The sequence below is a fragment of the Amblyomma americanum genome, chromosome 9 (assembly GCF_052857255.1).
Source record: "Amblyomma americanum isolate KBUSLIRL-KWMA chromosome 9, ASM5285725v1, whole genome shotgun sequence".
Lineage (NCBI taxonomy): Eukaryota > Metazoa > Arthropoda > Arachnida > Ixodida > Ixodidae > Amblyomma > Amblyomma americanum.
This window is the reverse complement of record NC_135505.1, coordinates 141,451,143-141,468,449: the sequence shown is the minus strand read 5'-3', so window position 1 is coordinate 141,468,449 and position 17,307 is coordinate 141,451,143. Positions and strand designations below refer to the sequence as shown.

Here is a 17,307-nt window from a genome sequence, read left to right as displayed (position 1 = left end):
GTCTTCTTTCTCCGTAGCTCTGAGTGTGCTTTATTTTTTCCGTGATGCTATACCAAGTGGCTCAAGTGTCGATTTTACTTCGGAAACATAGGCATTCATGTAAGGAGGAGACATAGGGCAAGGAATACTAAACCGATTTATTTTAGTAGCCTACATACTTGATTGATCTGCTGTAAAATATAAATTGTTGCCAATACTTATCCTTGATCTCCTCACTATGATTGCCTGCGTTCATGCTTTCATTGCCTGTACCTACTGGGCTCACAAAAAAAAAAAAACCTATTGTCACATGGAAGGTGTTTACGGCTTTTTCATTTATTTTGAGCCATTTGGTAAAGCATTGTTGAAAAAAGTCTCTGACAAACGTCGTGCCAGAAAAGTATCACTAACTCGCCCTCTCCACTTTCCCTGTCCTCTTGCCTTTTCCCTCTTTCAACATTGCCTCCCCTCCCCCAAGGTTTCACACGCCGCCAACACCAGATGCTTTTTGTGCTAATGGAAGCTCTAACACTAACTCATTAAAAAAAGGGTGTGCAAACAGACAAGAATATGAAGACCACAGTCAGATACAAATCAAGAAAAAAAATGGTATTTTGTTCTCAAAGAACCCCTTTCCAGTCAATGGCGTCGGCCGATTCTCATGAACCTGCTAGTATGACAATGCAGGGAGTGCCATGACAATAACGCACGGAGGGGACTATCCAAGACAAGGAAGGGAGGAGACTGTCATCTTTCATCTGCCTCTCCACTCATTGTCATGCTGGCAGGTTCATGAGAATCGGCTGACGCCATTGGCTGGAAGAGGGCTATTTGACGGGGAAAAGCCGCTATGGGAACCCCGGCTTTGCTAGACGGGCCAGAGTGAAGGCTAGCATTTGCCTGGTTTCTTCGTGTCCAATCTTGCTCACCGCTGCTTGTGTGTTCCTTCACCGGTGGCATCATTGCCTCTGACGAGGCTTCACACGTGTTTCCCGGTCCTTCCTCAACCATTGCGCAGTGTTTGCATACGGTGCCACGGGTGCGGGCAAGACCTTCACCATGCTTGGCACGGAGCACTGCCCTGGCGTGGTTTCTCTCACTGTGAGCCACCTGTACGAGTGCGTGGACAAGCTGCGCTCAGAGGGCCAGTCATGTGAGGTTGCTGTTGCCTACCTCGAGGTCTACAACGAGGTGGTGCGGGACTTGCTCTGTCCCGGCGGGCCACCGCTCATAGTGCGCGACGACCCTGCCAAAGGCATTGCCATCTCAAATCTCACCGTCCACAAGGTCAGGTTCACAAGACTAATGTCTCTTTGAGCTCCTGGGCAAATTTTATTGTTTCCATTTTTTGCAAACGTGAAAAATGCTTGTGCTCAAAAATGGGGTAACTGCCCTACTTCCTTCAGAACAAGCTTGCATTAGCAATGCTCTCTCTCTCTCTTTCACTGTGGCAGGTGAGAGAGGCTGATGCCCTGTTGGAGCTGCTTCTGAAAGGAAACAAGAACAGGACGCAGCACGCCACCGACGCCAATGCCGAATCATCACGGTCGCATGCCATCTTCCAGGTGCGAATGAGCAGCATCTTTGCGTCAAACTCATTCAGTTAATTGGGGCAGGACCTTCATTCTTTTTTCCTCTCTGGAGTTCACCTGGTGCTTTTGTACAAGCTCCTTTTGGTTCCAAAAGAGAATTTAGTCAAGCCAGTTGGTACATGACTTGTAATTTGAACAGCACGTCTGACGGGAGAAAGTACTAATGGAGGAAGATGCAGGTATCAGCATTTGTGTCAGTCTTTCTCTACTACTCTCTCCCATCTCATGCGCTAATGTGACCGCAGCGGTGGCCAAGTGTTTGAGCATCCACCTCGCATTCGGGAGGTGCGGGGTTCGATCCCCAGTGCCGCCGCGTACCCACCGGTGACACAATGGGTACAAGCTTTCCCCTGGTCTGGTGCTCGGCTTCTTTAGGGTGAAATGCTTGGGTAATGGGTCTTTGACCCCACCTTGAGAAATGGAAAATACCTTGTGTCATGGCGCTGTTTGGCTGTAGATGCCCTTGCGCCATAAAAATCCATCACCATCATCATGCGCTAATGAAAGTGAGTCCTTTTGTTGTCAGAATGGTTTTCTCTAAGGTATGAAAAGTCCGCAAAAAGAGTGCGTAAAGGAAAGATGAGGTTTGGAACCCAAATTCAGCACTCCTGTTTTAAGTGCATGGTCTGTCTTTTCGTGTGTGTGTCGCCCTGATTCTTTCAGTGGTATTGAGTGTAGCCACAGCCAGCTTGCCAAGCTTTTCATTTTTCAATGAAAATAGCCTTGTCAGTGTACAGGGGGTTCTATTGGAACTCCCGTGAGAGGAGCAGGGGAAAGGGCTGGTCATCTGTCACGTCTGCAGCTTTGTCTAAATATACTGAAATATGAAGGTAATGTTTATGAATTAGTGTTTTCTAGGTGGGCTCAAAAGGAGTAGACACCAAATCTTTGGGTGCAATTTTTTTTGCATTTTTCGCTAGGCAATGGTGTACATGAGCCATGACATAGAATTCACCTACGGCAGCTGAATAATTCATTATTACATCTATTTCTCGTGTCATTTCGATTTTGGTCTCGAAAGCCGATCAGCGGCTGTGACGTACAAGAAGCATTGCGTGAGGCCTGCAAAAACTGTGATACATTCGCTACTTGTTCTTTTTGTGTCATTCCAACTCTTGAGCAGGCTTGCTTAAGTGTTGTAAATTAAAACAAGAAAGCAGCAACCACACTGCAATTTTTGTTTGCCTCATGTGATCTGAATGTATCTTGTACGTCACAGCTGTCATATGCCTATTTTCAAATGTGCTACACATCATTCCAAAAAGAGAAAACAGGACTAAAATTTGGTGTCTCTACTCGTTTAATGAAGGAGAGGATTGAAATGCATGCGTTAGCCTTAGTCATACCCTCGTGGAGGTGGCGTGATCCAGTCCATCAGTCACCATGTTCTACACTACCCCACACCTCGGCAAAATCACGAGTGCTCACTCAGGCTCTCTCACAGAAGTTTGGCCCAGCTATGTGCTCAGACTCGCAGGTCCGGGCCCACTCAAACTCATGAACTCATTTAGGCTCACTTGGGCTTTCTCGGACTCTCAAGTCAGCTGGGGTCAACCACTCATAAGGACTTGTGACTCGCTTCGGCTTGGGACTCATCTGGGCCCATTCACTCATTTAGACTCTCACCTGATCAGGACTCATTCACTCATTTTGGCTCATGACTCATTTGGACTCGCGACTCGTTTGGGCTTACCCATTCATTCCAACTCGCAACTCATTTGGGCTCACGCACTGCTTTTGACTAATGAGTCACATGAGCATGGGAATGTGTTGTGCAATATTAAAAGATGCACACTGAGGCAAAAACAGAGGGTTTCTGTACAATACGATGCAATTTTATTCTGCGAAAGGCGGAAGTAGCCCTTCGTGCAGTCTCACCCGCTGCGGTGGCTCAGTGGTTACGGTGCTCGGCTGCTGACTCGAAAGAACACGGGTTCGAGCCCGGCTGCAGTGGTCACATTTCGATGCATGCGAAATGCTAGAGGCCTGTCTACTGTGCGATGCCGTTGCACATTAAAGGAACCCAGGTAGTCGAAATTTCCGGAGCCCTACGCTACAGCATCCCTCATAGCCTGAGTCGCTTTGGGTCGTCAAACCCCCATAAACCATAAAAGATGCGATACAAGGGACCCCCGCCTCCCACACAAAGACATGGTGAAACTGAGTCACAGCTTCCGACACGTACCCATGCTGCTCATTACTGCACCCACGTTAACTAAAGGGACATAATGGCGTCTTCCTCGTTTCCACGGATTTGGCCTTGGTTGTGGCAGTCAATCTTTGCTCCCCTCCGCTATCAGCAAAAGAGGAGGGAGGGAAAAAGTAAGTGCACATGAGAGCACAGATAGTGGCCTGAGCACAGGCTCGTGACTTAGCTCATGATTTGAATGTGGGCCCACATTCGCTCGCAACTCAGATCATGATCTCAATGCGAGTCCGAACTCACGACTAGATCATGATCTAATTGTGAGTTTGGACTCACGACTAAAATAATGTGAGTCCAGACTCACTCACGGCACAGATCATGATCTTAATGGGAGTCTGAATTCACTCATGGCTCAGATCACTTTGTGAATGAGAACGTTGGTGAGCCCGAGTGAGTTGACTTACGAGTGAGTGCACCGATCTGTGCTCTCCCCGTCCGTCGACTCTGATTGGCAACCGTGGTTTCCTCTCAAATCTCCCTCTTTCTACTTGGCACAAGTCAGGGTGGTTATCTGGAGGGGTATGGGATAGGCTTTTGTCTTGCAGTCTATGTAACGAGCTGATGATGATAGTGACTGCTAGTATTTGTATTTCTTTGCAGGTGTATGTGACGCAAACTGAGACTGTGACAGGCACCAGCAAGGGCATCCGTGCATCGAAGATGAGCTTCATTGACCTTGCCGGCTCGGAGCGAGCTGCTGCTGTCAGCAGGAACATCGGGGCTAGGCTGCGCGAGGGCACCAAGATCAACCTGTCCCTCCTGGCCCTCGGCAACTGCATCGATGCACTCTCCAAGAACGGGGTAAGAGTTGGTTGATAATATGCTCTGCCCTTGTACTTGTCGTGGGGCAGCTTTCTTGCTGAATTGCTCGTGCTAGGCAGTAGATGAGCAGTTGTATATATTTTTCTTTTTTCTGTAAATAATTTTTTTAAAAGTATTGTGCCCGCAAAGCTGGGCCCCTTCAAAAGCTGCTTATAAACATGTGCCTGTTTTTAGTGTCAGACACGTTTTGTTTTGCATTTATCAAAATAGGAGAAAGATATTTAAAGAAGAAAATAGCGCAAACAGGAAAACTCGGCGGTTCAACTTTGGCACCTCTGAGTTTTTCCTTTCCTTGTGTTCGTGTGGTTTCATCCTTCGAGTGCACCACTTTGGAGAGGGTGCGGCACGGTAGATGTGGAGCTACACCGCATTGCACCATGCAGGGTGTCAAGGAGGCCCTTACAATCATGGAGCAGTCCTGCTTCGATGCTCCCAACAGTATGCATGCAGTAAAGCAGTGATGGAAACATGAAAATAATCATTGCCACGCTGTTTTCATCTCAAAAGCAAACAGCCATTGCCATCCTTTACCACTTGAGACATTCAATTCTTGAAATTTTTTAGGGTCGTTTGATAATTCAAACTTTCGGATAATTCAAATTTTTTTAAAGGTCCCTTAAAATTCGAAATAAGGACCTTTTGCTGCAGTGTGTACTGTGTGAGGGTTTTGGTGAACCAGCTTGGGCATATAGCCGCCGCGGTGGCCGAGTGGTTATGGCGCTCGGCTACTGGCCCGAAAGAGGCGGGTTTGATCCCGGCCGCGGCGGTCGAATTTCGGTGGAAGCGAAATTCTAAAGACCCGTGTACTGCGTGATGTCAGTGCACGTTAAAGAACCTCAGGTGGTCGAAATTCCCGGAGCCCTTCACTACGGCGTCTCTCATAGCCTGAGTCGCTTTGGGACGTTAAACCCCCATAAGCCAAACCAAACCAGCTTGGGCATAGGGGACGCCTCCAGCTCGTTCAGTTTTAACTTGCAAGCTTATTCACAGTAAAGCCTCGGATCACGTCAGCACCAAGTGTAGTAAAATGCGCTCTCCTTAACATCAACTCCACGTGGCCCCAATGAATTTTGGTGTCCTTGTAGTTTGAATTGTCGAGAGGCCACTGTACTGGTATCAGCATAAGCAGTTACACATATGCAGCAAATTTCATTGATGTTTGAGCATAGATAGCCTGAGCAAATTTGCGAATGCCACGTCCTTTTTTGGGTTTAAATCGAGCTTTGAGTGTCCATAACCCTGCCTCACTTTTTCTCCCTTTCTTTCTCTTTGCAGGTGCAGCGGATTCCATATCGGGGCTCAAAACTGACTCACATCCTGAAAGACTCACTGGGAGGGACTTGCCGGACACTTATGATCGCTGCTGTGACGCCATCAAAGCTCAGCTACACAGACACATACAACACGCTCAAGTATGCAGAGCGGGCGATGAAAATTGAACTGCAGGTGAGCTTCAAGATTTCTCACCATTTTACAGCGACAACTATTGAAGGGCAGTAAAAGGAAACATCAAGCTATGCGAGGCGGATAGAGTATTCCTCGGGAACAGTACCAAAGTTTGTGGGCTAGTGTACCAGTGGGCTAGGCTAGTGTACCGGTTGTCTAGCGTATTGATGGGCTAGCGTACTGGTTGTGTAGTGTACCAGTAGGCGAGTATACCAGCCACTCTACCTGCTGCTCTGTCTTGCTAAAGCCCGTTTCGCATGCAAGCGAACCGCTCGCGAACTCCGCCACCGCGGCGCAAACACCCTCTCTCAAACGGCGGAGGAAGCCCCAGCGGCTGGAGCGGTAGGGTTCGTGCAAGTTGGAAATTTTCGCCGCGGCGACGCGGCAGCACCGCATCTCAACCATTAACGGCCCGGCTAGGGTGGCTAGACTAGCCCGGCGTTGCCACACGAGTTTGTACGCCGCACGTACGAACTTTTGTTTAGGAAAGAAATTGTATAAAGTGCTGTTTAATGCTTAAAACGCAATAATTATATTTATTTAAATAAACAGTGAAAAGAAATGACAAAATAATGCTTTTATATTACGCTTTTTTGTGTTTGCAGGAAACCAAAACCGGTTGCAGGCGCATATCTTTTGCCCGCAACATTGGTTTTCGCAGCGGTTGGAAATGCGGAGCGGCGATGCATGTGAAACGAAAGCTCGCGAACCGCTTCGCAGCGCCGCGCCGCTGTTCGCTCTGTTCGCCAATTCGCTTGCATGTGAACCGCCCTTAACGCTGCATAACGATTGCAGCTGTGGATGCCCCTAGCATTTTGAATCGGAGCATAACAAGCTAGTCATCATTCATAGTGGCTGTGCTTATCGAGCCCATAATAGAAAACATGAAAGTATGAAGCTGAGGCTGTTTCTTCATTGTATCCAGATTGTAAAAGCTAGCTGGCCACTTGCATGCCTTCAATGCCCACACCTACCAGACGCTTGAACTCATCTTAAAAGAAGCACAAGGGCTTGCTGCATCCTCCTTGTGTCCTCTTGTTTTGCGCTTCTTCCAGGAAGACTCGAGTGCAACTCTCCCACCTTTCCATCTTATTTTAACATGCCAGGTCTTGTCGCAAAAATCTGTGTTTCTGCTGCACTAACCGTAAATTCTGTTTTTGCTCGGACCTTTCATTTTCTATTACACATGATGCGCAGGGAAAAAAAAAATGATATCTGAAACTGTAAATGTCCTTGCCAAATAGGGCTAGGTGTGCCTAGCCTGGCATTGCATTTGTAAAACTTTTTCTTTTCTTCTCTCTTTTCTCGCAGGCCAAGAAGAACATCATGAATGTCAATGTGCACATGTCCATGTACACCGCACTCATTGAAGAGTACAAGCAAAAGGTAAGCTGTTCCACGCCTCTCAGGCATGTTGTGCACCATGCGTGCAGTCGGTAGCATGCCAGTCTGAATGCTGTAAGCTCGGCTGCTCACTGACTGGTTTAGTGCAGTTGCTAGGGCAAATAGTTTGGCTGAACGCCCTCATTCTAACACCAGCATTATATCCAGCGCCGTGTGCATATTTGAAAAAAAATACGCGATTCGTCATGCACGCATTGACAAGTCACGCTTCGATATTACAATTTCCAAGCATTATGATGCTTTGCACAAGACAGAAGGCCCGTTGTCTTCCCTGATGCCCGCGTAGACTATTTAGATAGAAAGAATTCGTTTTTGGAGAGGAACAGCAAGTGTTACGTGAAAGTGTTAATACCTGTCTCATGTGGGCACTTTGCATGAACTTATATCTGCAGTTTACTCTTTTTGGCTTGCAGGAGCAACTGGTTAAGGGGTAGACATTTTACGCAGCAGTATATGGTAATCGCAAAATTCATCCAATAAAGGGAGCACATTCCAACAAATGGAATTTTTTGCCTACGTCCCATTCTTTTGCTGTGCTTAATTATTTTTGTTCCAATCGGTAACCATCGTTGGAAAAAATTAGTACTTAAGAGTTGTTACTTGTGTGAAAAAGGGTGTTTGTCAGATTAGGACACTGAAGATAGGTGCTTTGCAATTGAATAGTGCCGGCCAGCAATGCAATTCCCGTTGTTTTCGGCAGGTCGACGGCTTACAGCGAAAGCTGGACAGCACCGAGAGTGAAAAGGCGGCACTCGTGGCCAAGGTGCAGGAGCTCGAAAAGAGCCTGGAATCGGCGGTGGCAAGCCGCGACGCCTTGCCACGTGCCGCTCCAGCAGTTGGCAGCGCTGGCAAGTCCAAGCCATCCACGCCAGTCATGTCACCGGAGACGAGTCTGGACGCTCCTGACGTCGAGTACTGCGTCAATGCCGCGCAGAAGCTCTACGGGGCGCGTGCAAAACTCATGGAGCAGATTTGGAAGCACGAGGCAGTGATTCGCACAAGCTTGGTGAGTGTCGGGTCATAGTCCTGGAAGAATGCCTGAGCTTATGGCTTCGCAGTAATTGCGCTCTGATTGTGCTGCCTGCAGTTTCCACATGCATTGTGAATGTTTCTTGTCATCTGTCAGGGATGCAAAAATGGCTCTGGATGAGAGGTTTTTTATTTATTTTAGCCTCAGGGAACCCTAGCTGCTTTCACAAGGTGCTCAGGAACCGCACGTCTTGGTGTTTGTCCCTTCCCACCTGACATGCTTATATTAAGGGCATGCAGGTGTCGAGCTCCTCAATAAAATGGCCAATTTCAATTAATAATGACCAGCTATATAGAGTAGCGTTCCACTACAAGCAGTTACACAAGGATTAGTCCCAAGATAAAGAGGTGTTCAGATCATTGACACGTGAAGTTATCTTTTACGTCCATTTAATATGCGTGGTTGAATACAGTTTGCGGGGGGAAACATTTTTTTTTTTACTCATTCTTTCTAGGTCAAAGAGAACTGGAAGCAGCAAATTGCAAGAAGTCTTAGGATACTGCACGACGATTCAGCCAAGGTGGGTGAGCGCATTTCTGGGTTGGGGTGGACATAATGTGCGAGCTCCACAAAGCTTGGGTGTGTCACCGGGGTGAACTTGGGTGTACTCGTGAAGGCAGGGTGTAACGGTACTTCAATCCCGCACGGAGTAGTAGAATCCTGATGAAACAGATTTCGCAGTGTCGCGAAAATAGTCGTATCGTCCAAGACGAACCAAATCTGCATGCAGAAGCACAGGACATGCGCTTATGCGGATCTGTTTGCAGCTGACACGAATTATTTGCGGCCGTGCGCCACCGGTCACGGGGGCACTGCGGCTCATTGCTCGTGGTGTGTACCGCGTAACTGTCAGTATCATGTCCGTGATGTGCGGGCAGCACGCAGGGCTCTGGTGTGGCTGCGACTCGCGCATTCATGTAATCTGTGGTGACGCGGGAGAGTGTTTGGAACACCCGAAATTCGGCAAATTGTACATTCTGCACTGCCATGTGCGAAGCTCAATGCCTTGACCACAATGCCATTCTGAAAGTTTAAAAACTAGGCCTACTTTTGATTTTGACATACTTCAACTTTGCAATTCAACTGATGTGCCCTAAAACCAAGAATACAGAAAGTTACTTAATTTTTTGTTTATTAATCATCTTGTTGTTGCACTCGTATTGCGTTAATAATGTCCGCCCTACAGTACCATCAACCTGCAGAGACTGAAGTGAAGTGCCTTTGCCTGTCATTAAAAAAAAAAAAAGGCACTGTATTAAATAATCAAAACCACCCCGTGTATGGAAAGCCCATGCATCTGCAGCAAGACTCGCATATGAGCCAAAGCAGTCTTGTTACAGCATTGTAATCTGAATCAGTTTCAATAATCTCATTCTGTTAAATACAGGTTTGATAAAAAGTCGGTTATGCGGAGGTATGAATGCTTTCTTGCGTGGTGGGCTTCCCGCAAGAGCTCAATCTTAGTGCCCGCACTGCTGTCGAAAATCTGTTCTATCAAGTTATTCCTTACTCGTGCAAGCACCAACATCATCGTTATCAGCTTGACTACGCCCACTGCAGGGCAGAGGCCTCTCCCATGTCTCTCCAATTAACCCTGTCCTTTGCCAGCTGCGTCCACCGTATCCCTGCAAACTTCCCACCTAACTTTCTGATAAACAGCGGTTATCTTGCCTCCGCATTAGGTGCCCTGCCCACTCCCATTTCTTCCTCTTGATTTCGACTAGGATGTCATTAACCTCATCATGTTTGTTTCCTCACCCACTCCGCCCGCTTACGGTCTCTTAACGTTACACCTATCTTTTTCCTTTTCATAGATTTCACCAAATGTGCATATAATTGTTGTCTACCCGGGGTAAAAAAAAATGAATGATACTTCTTTCTTCGGTTTCCTCCCCACCTCCAGGAGGCAGAGAAACTTGACACCTTCCTGCAAGCTCAAGCGTCTCAGCGCTTTGCTGCCAAGGAGGCACTTAACGCACTACATGCCAAGAGGCGCAGAAACTTTGAGTGTGGCGAAGAGCTGGCAGACAAGGCTGCAGCTGCGGGTTGCACAGAGGTGAGTACTCGCTCTCCAACTCCTCCATCAAGGGTTCCTGCTGGCCGGCTGCGGTCAAGTGCAAGATTTTGCAGGGTTTTCAAATTGCGAGAAGACAACTTCTTCATTTCGTGCTTTCTTCTTTCTCTCGAATGGTGTGCGAAACATCTCGTAGCATTGGTTTATGCCTGGTAAATGACTTATGATTGAGATGAGCTGATCTTTGCCTCATCAGTGAAGTGTTATAACTGCGACATTCAAGATCGAGGTTTTGAATCTCAACTGCGGCACCTACATTTCAGCGGGGGCAATATCCAAAACGCCTGTTGTCTTTTACAATGTCAGTGCACGTTAGAGAGCCCCGGGGGGTCGAAATTGGTCCGATGACGTCCGCTACTGCATTGCGCATAAGCCTTGCGGCTTTGCAACGAGTTAAAGGGACACTGAGAGGAACTCCAGTTCTTGTTCTTGGTAAAAATCAATTTTTTGCCTCTTACTATTTTGACGTTTGCTAGACAGCAAAGGAGACTTTTGTTGCTGGGAATATTAGGTTTAAGGGGTGGAGATTTTTTTTTTTTCTAGCACTATTTTGAAGAAAAAAATAAATAAATAAGGGCGACAGCATTTGCCTGTTTATCATTTTCTCAAATAGTTTTTCATAATGAACAAGCATTCAATATGCAGTAGCATTTTTTTCTTTATATCTGTATTCGATTTGTATTCAAAAATTTCATTATTCACAGACCCCTAGGTATACTAATCTAAAGGACCGCAGCCAGTCTCGCGTGCATGTTTTGCAGCGACAGCTGGTAAGGGTGCCTCAGTTGTACAATGTTGGCCACACCATGGATTTGTAACATCCTCGCGCACAGAGGGTGCCACCTGGTAGCTCTGTGAAACAGCGCATCGAGCACCGCAACACAGCTGTCGGTGAATCTTGTCTTGCCCAAGCATGATTGCCCAGCAGTCAGGTTTTTTTTTTTTTTTTTTTTCACTTTCCTGGCTGATTCTTGCTACTGGCAAGAAGTTCTGTCGGCTCGGTCCAACCGGTATGAACTAAGGTTAGGACTTCAGTTCGGACTTCTTGCCACATCGCAGATGTTGAATTCCGAGGTGGCTGCACTGGAGCAGGCTATCGAGTTGGTCGAACTCCGGGGCCAGAAGGAGACGTTTGCACAGCTGGCTGAGGTTCTGGGCCAGGAGTGCAACTATTGGGAGGGGCTCAACGCTGTGGCCCTGCCCCACCTGCAAAACCTCTACACCGTCATCAAGGGGCGGGACTGGTGCAGCATGGACCAGCGCGAAGCCCACGTGGCCGTCATCAAGAAGGTGGGCTCACGCCTTTATGCGTACTTGGGGGTAAGGTGCAGAGAGGAGGGCGCCATTGTGGTACTATCGCTGAAGTGCCGATTTTGAACCTGTTGAAAGGACAGTTGAAATATTGAGAGCCACCAAGTGCAATGTCACACTCACTACACATTGGGAAGAAAAGGATATAAAACTGAAAACATAATTTTTGTGGATTATGAATTTCATATGCTGTTAACTGAAGTAACATAGTAGCTACTATATTTACACGATTGTAAGTCGGCCCCCTTATATCGCATGTCAGGGAAAAAAAGAGAGAAGGGCATGCTCGTGGGTACATTCCAAGATAAAAAAACTTAGAGGAAGGTTAAGCTTCGCCTTTAAGAGTAGAATGTGACAGCGTCGTCAGAGCAGCTGCTCAAGGCTAGCGCGAAGAACGTTGTCATGGAGCTGCGACAGCCTTAGATTGTGGCGATGCCGGCGACAGCGCCGGCTTTTCCTCCCTACGAGCTCCTTAACGCTATCGCGTTAAAACGTTTCAGTCACTGGACTAATCATCCACACTTGCGCCATTGTCTTCACTAGTATTGCCGTCACCATCTCTGCTGCGGCCCCACAGCGTGTCGTTGTAATGTCGCCGTCCAGCGAAATCCCCCACTGCAAACAACCATAGCACGTCTTTGTCCAGCAAAATCCCGTGCTTTGCAAACAACTGCACCATGCCATCACGTGGAACAGCTGAAAATTTTGCCTCACTGCAGCTGCCACACCTGTATCTCCCATTCCGAGATGTCAAACTTGCGGTCTGCCTGGGACGCAGTTGTTCATCTCTTCGGCGTAAAATATGACATCCATCTTAAACATAGCAGTGAATGAGCGCCACCTTTGCATGGTGGATAACAGCCACGATTTTAGAGTGGGATAAGGGAGAAAGAAATGTATTCGTACGCTTTCAGAGCCTGTACCACACGGGTAGCCAGCTGAGCACCTTCAGTGCAGTTGGAGCCACCGGAAAGTGATAAAACAAGAAAAGAATCCAAATAGTGGTCACTGTGGAAGGGAGAAAAAAAAAAGCAGATGGGAAAAAAGAATAAACTAGACCAATGCAGTTTCGTGACCTTCGTTTATACCCTCACTCAAGATTTCTGTGTGGAGAGGCATACCAGTGAGCCTCCTTCCTTGACGCACCTAGCGTGCTGACATATCCCTGTTTGGGGCACTTCCAATAGCTTACAAATTTTCATGGTTCCTTAAAGTTTGTCATAAAAGGAGTCGGCTGTATTTGAGCAGCCTTTTTTGCTCAACCTTTAGTCAGAGCAGCACTCGATTCAAATTTCTGCTTTTGTTTACATGTTGCTGCATGTAACAACCTATTGTCTACACCTAGCGCTGTCTGTAAAATCACATGGAGATCTGTGAGAGAGCATCAGGATTCGCCCTGTGGCTGCAGTGTGCCTGAATTCAGCCACTGATTCAGCAATCAAGTGCCCTTGTGACAGATGTAACTGTGCATGGCTATTTTTATATTATCGGCTGTTTCAAGGTGTTTTTTATGTGGCATTGTAGGCCAAAGGTCGCGGCGTCACGTGGGCCGATGAACAGGAAATGGTGGATGGCGCACCAGACCTGACGACCCTGCTGCACGCCCCCGACTGGCGGCTGCCGACCACAGTCCGGCGTAAGTCGGCATCGGTGCCACCTAGCACGGTTGAAGACTCCCTTGAAGGTGAGCTTTGCAGCTATCTGCGGCTGTGCATCCGCTGTTGTGCACTATCGCGCTCCACACAAGCTGCAACACACAGGGTGTGGCAGGAACTCATTTCTCGAAGCCGTCAATGCAAGAAACAGACTACACTGAATTTTTGAGCAAGCTGGGGGCTCTGTTTGAAGGCACACTGATTTTCTATAAAGCAGAAACCTCAGGTGGTTCACTTCATCTGCATTGCAAGTCATATTGAATGCAAGAGTACATTTGCATCGGTTTTGAATAAGCTTCAGTTCTAAGCTAGTGCCAACTTCGTTTTGTCTGTCTTGCAATCATCTAATTAGTGCACCCCTTCTGTTTCATACCTTCCTGATGTCCTGTGTAGTCTTGATGTGTCCTTTTTTCGTCCGATACGCCTAAGGAAAGTAAACTAAGCCTTCTGTGGGAACTCCTGCCTACTCTAGCACCTAATATGTGTCCTTACGTGGGCTTGGGATTAGAGGTGTGAGAATACCATGTTTACTCTCATAATGTACGTGTTTGCGTAATTAACCCTTCTAATTTGGTTGTCAAAAAGTTTTTTTTTCTTCGTCGTGTTATAAACACACCCCATTCTTTTTTGCGCAGTCTGTTGCTGATGACAATGAATGCCATCAGGCGCCTTTTTTTTTTTAATACCAAAACAAGTACACAACAATATAAAGTGCCATCCATTGAATGTGTAGACCACCATACCTTACCCTGCGGGACGATACAGCCAGTAAGAATGTTCTGTGATGAGTCCCGTAACCATTAGAAGCTGTGTCCGGTCATAAAGGGTCTCTCTGTTCGATCTGCCATATATATTGAGGATTGCGGTAACTGGCTGCAGATGGACTTTGCAATTAATCCTGTGAGTTATGCTACAGTGAGCTCTGGTGCTCTCTTTGGACAAAATTACAGGGAGAGTCATATGTGTCGTCCATATGTCCCGTATAATATACATGTTGCTCATACATGTCGTTCATATATGTTGTTCAAGCGTATCGTGCATTCATGTCATGCATTCGTGTCGTGCATACGTTTGGGTCATACATGCGTGTATAAAGCAAGTTTGTTGGCTGCTCTTGAGCACTGAATCACGCTGAAGTGTTAGCATTGTTTTATTTTGAAGGTGAGCGGTGCCGGATGAAAAATTTTATTCCACCATCCTATTTTTTGTCCCGTTTGTACCACTTCTAATTTTTTTCTCACCATTTCACCCCTTATAATGAACGCACCTCCCAAATCTACAGATTTCTGTGAGGAAAAACTGTTTGTTATGCGAGTAAATACGGTTTTGAAATTTTTGAATTTAATTATGAAGACAAAATTTCTGTAAATAACTTAATACCTTCAGCTGAAAATAAATTTGCGTCAATGCATTTCTCTTGGTTAACCATGTGGATTTCGTTCAGCTTTCAACCGTTTATAAAGCACAAGCTGTGTGCATATCTCACATGCATACAAATGCTAAAATTGCACTCAGAATGGCTCTAGAAATTGAATCATCACTTTCAAAACCATTTTGACCATTGGTTTTGCAAATAAGGGGCTACTCTTGAACCAACGACTTCTTCAAAGGCCTCAGATGTGGTATGCATCTGTATTACAGTCTTTTCGGGCCCATAAGAAGACTTGCATCAGTTTCTTCAGTAAGTTTTATGAAGTAGTTGACTGATTGAAAGACTCAAAAGTGCAACCATTTTTCAAACTTTGTTTTTCTCTCCGAACTTGGGCACGGCGAACTGTGCTCCCATTCTTGTAAAAACACTCAGAATACTTTGGAAGCCTATTAGCAAAAACTAAAAATACACTGAATGGCTTGATTTTGTAATTCGGTACTATTCAGCATGCAACAATACAGTACACAGGTGTACCGTTGTCCGTTTGTCAGCCCTTAAGGGGGAATGAGGGTCTTAAAAACTTGATTTTTTTTTTTTGTAAACATAACCTGTAACATAACATAACAATATGTAGACATTTCCAAAGATCCACCACGCATCCTAAAGCTTTCCTTTTTCATTAAACATGATAGATTAGCAATTAGGCCAAGTGTGGGATAATTACTGCCACATTGCTTTTTCTTTCCAACTTTGTTGTTCATTTACAATCAACAAAACAAGTTTTTAGCCATTTTATTAGCTTTAGGATGTGCTGTGGGCCTTATTCTTAAAAAAGCTGTCTTTTACTGATAAATTACTATAAAGGCCCGTAAGAAATGACCTAACTAGTATATGTTAATTTGGCATATTCTTTGTTCCAGGTGAGATGTTTGAAATCTTAATACATATTAAAAATCAGCGTCCTATGATATACCTGCATGCTAAGTTTCAGCAAGATATGTTAACAAATAAGAAAAAAAAATTTAAGACCCTCATACCCACTTAAAGCGAGCGGGACCACGTGTGTTCTACTGTCCTGTGGTGTGTCATTGATAAGAATTTCATATTCAGGATTCTACTTGCAATGTTATCTAGATACGCATAGAAGCTATCACTTTTTGGGCAGCAGGGCAAATTACCTGTCAGGCGCAGCAAAGCACACCTTTTCTCTATGTCACACTGTGGAAACTCTGTCTTAGGTTGCCCAGGCGACGTGACCTTTGTGCGCCTTCCACACGGCTCCCCACATCCACGGCGCCACCGGCGCAGTCGAAGCAGCGATGGCGTTGCAGCCCCTGTGCCGCCATCCTGGAGCCCCTCAATGCCATCGACGTCTTCCGCTAATGACACATTCGTCAGCCGGACGCCACGGCTGCAAAGCTTCGAACCGAGTGAGCATCTCTCTTGCATTCAATTTGCCATCAGCCAAATTAAGTCAGTCCAAAAGGCTAAAGAACTTTCACTGCTCGGCATGCCTGCGGAATGCCTGTGGGTTCGGCTTGCGCAGTCGCTGCATTCTATCATCTGCCAGCTTCAGCGACGCTGTTGTTTAGGTCCTGGTGTAACAGTGTGCCCTGGCATCTGCCGTGCACGTCGCACGCGGTGTAATAGGGTTGTGTGAGTGTAGCCTATGTGTTGTTTTGTATGTTAAAATTTACAAAATGCACTACAAATCATTTTTTTGACTGCACAAGAATGCTGCACATGTCACAAAGGGGGGGGGGGGGGGGGGAGGCAATTCACCCGTAGAGAATAATATTCGCCAGAAAAGACATTGAGAATGCATTTGAAAAAAAAAAAAAAAGAGTTTGTTAAATTTTATAAAAATAAAAACCAACTCCAAACCCTACACATAGTGTAGGAAGATAACACAGGGTCTGTGAGGAACAGCGTAGCAGTCATGCGTAAAATGCATCTCGACAGCTAGTAGCGTGCCATAAGCACAGCAGTTTTGCCATGCGCTTACCTGCGAAACAAACTTTTGCCTGTGGCTGTGCTCCTGGGGCTAAGTGATTCAATTCTTGTGGATCTGGCAAAAACCTTGGACACCTCTCCCCAGTTCCCCCCCTACACACACACACACACACACACACACACACACAAAAGTGCATTGCTTGGCATAATATTGACGCTGTCACTTTCATTCCAGTTTCACCAGTTCGAAGCAAGTTTGCGAAGTATCGACCTTCTGGAGTTCACAAAGAGAACAGTGGTGCGCGGGCAAACTTTGGTGAGTGCTGGCATGCCTTGCAAAGCCATGTCGCACGAAAGTGTGATTTCATTCACTCTCTCAAAGAGACTGCACTGAGACTCCTAGTTAAGTAGTGACTCGGAGCAACAGAAAGAAGACATTCACCACAGCAGTCCCACGCAATCT

General features: G+C 46.4%; 1 protein-coding gene across 2 annotated transcripts in view; it reads left to right on the top strand.

Annotated features, from left to right (window-relative positions):
* The window catches only part of LOC144104654 (uncharacterized), a 31,907-nt gene that overhangs the window by 8,248 nt on the left and 6,352 nt on the right, over positions 1 to 17,307 (top strand). For both annotated transcript variants that reach the window (XR_013308605.1, XM_077637788.1), the window contains exons 4-15: positions 998 to 1,266; positions 1,434 to 1,544; positions 4,378 to 4,578; positions 5,875 to 6,045; positions 7,357 to 7,431; positions 8,150 to 8,455; positions 8,934 to 8,999; positions 10,383 to 10,535; positions 11,613 to 11,843; positions 13,389 to 13,548; positions 16,130 to 16,321; positions 17,080 to 17,160. Coding sequence is in view for 1 of the 2 variants with exons in the window: in XM_077637788.1 (XP_077493914.1) it covers positions 998 to 1,266; positions 1,434 to 1,544; positions 4,378 to 4,578; positions 5,875 to 6,045; positions 7,357 to 7,431; positions 8,150 to 8,455; positions 8,934 to 8,999; positions 10,383 to 10,535; positions 11,613 to 11,843; positions 13,389 to 13,548; positions 16,130 to 16,321; positions 17,080 to 17,160 (2,016 nt within the window). In the remaining variant the exon portion in view is untranslated. The remainder of the gene's footprint in view (positions 1 to 997; positions 1,267 to 1,433; positions 1,545 to 4,377; positions 4,579 to 5,874; positions 6,046 to 7,356; positions 7,432 to 8,149; positions 8,456 to 8,933; positions 9,000 to 10,382; positions 10,536 to 11,612; positions 11,844 to 13,388; positions 13,549 to 16,129; positions 16,322 to 17,079; positions 17,161 to 17,307) is intronic.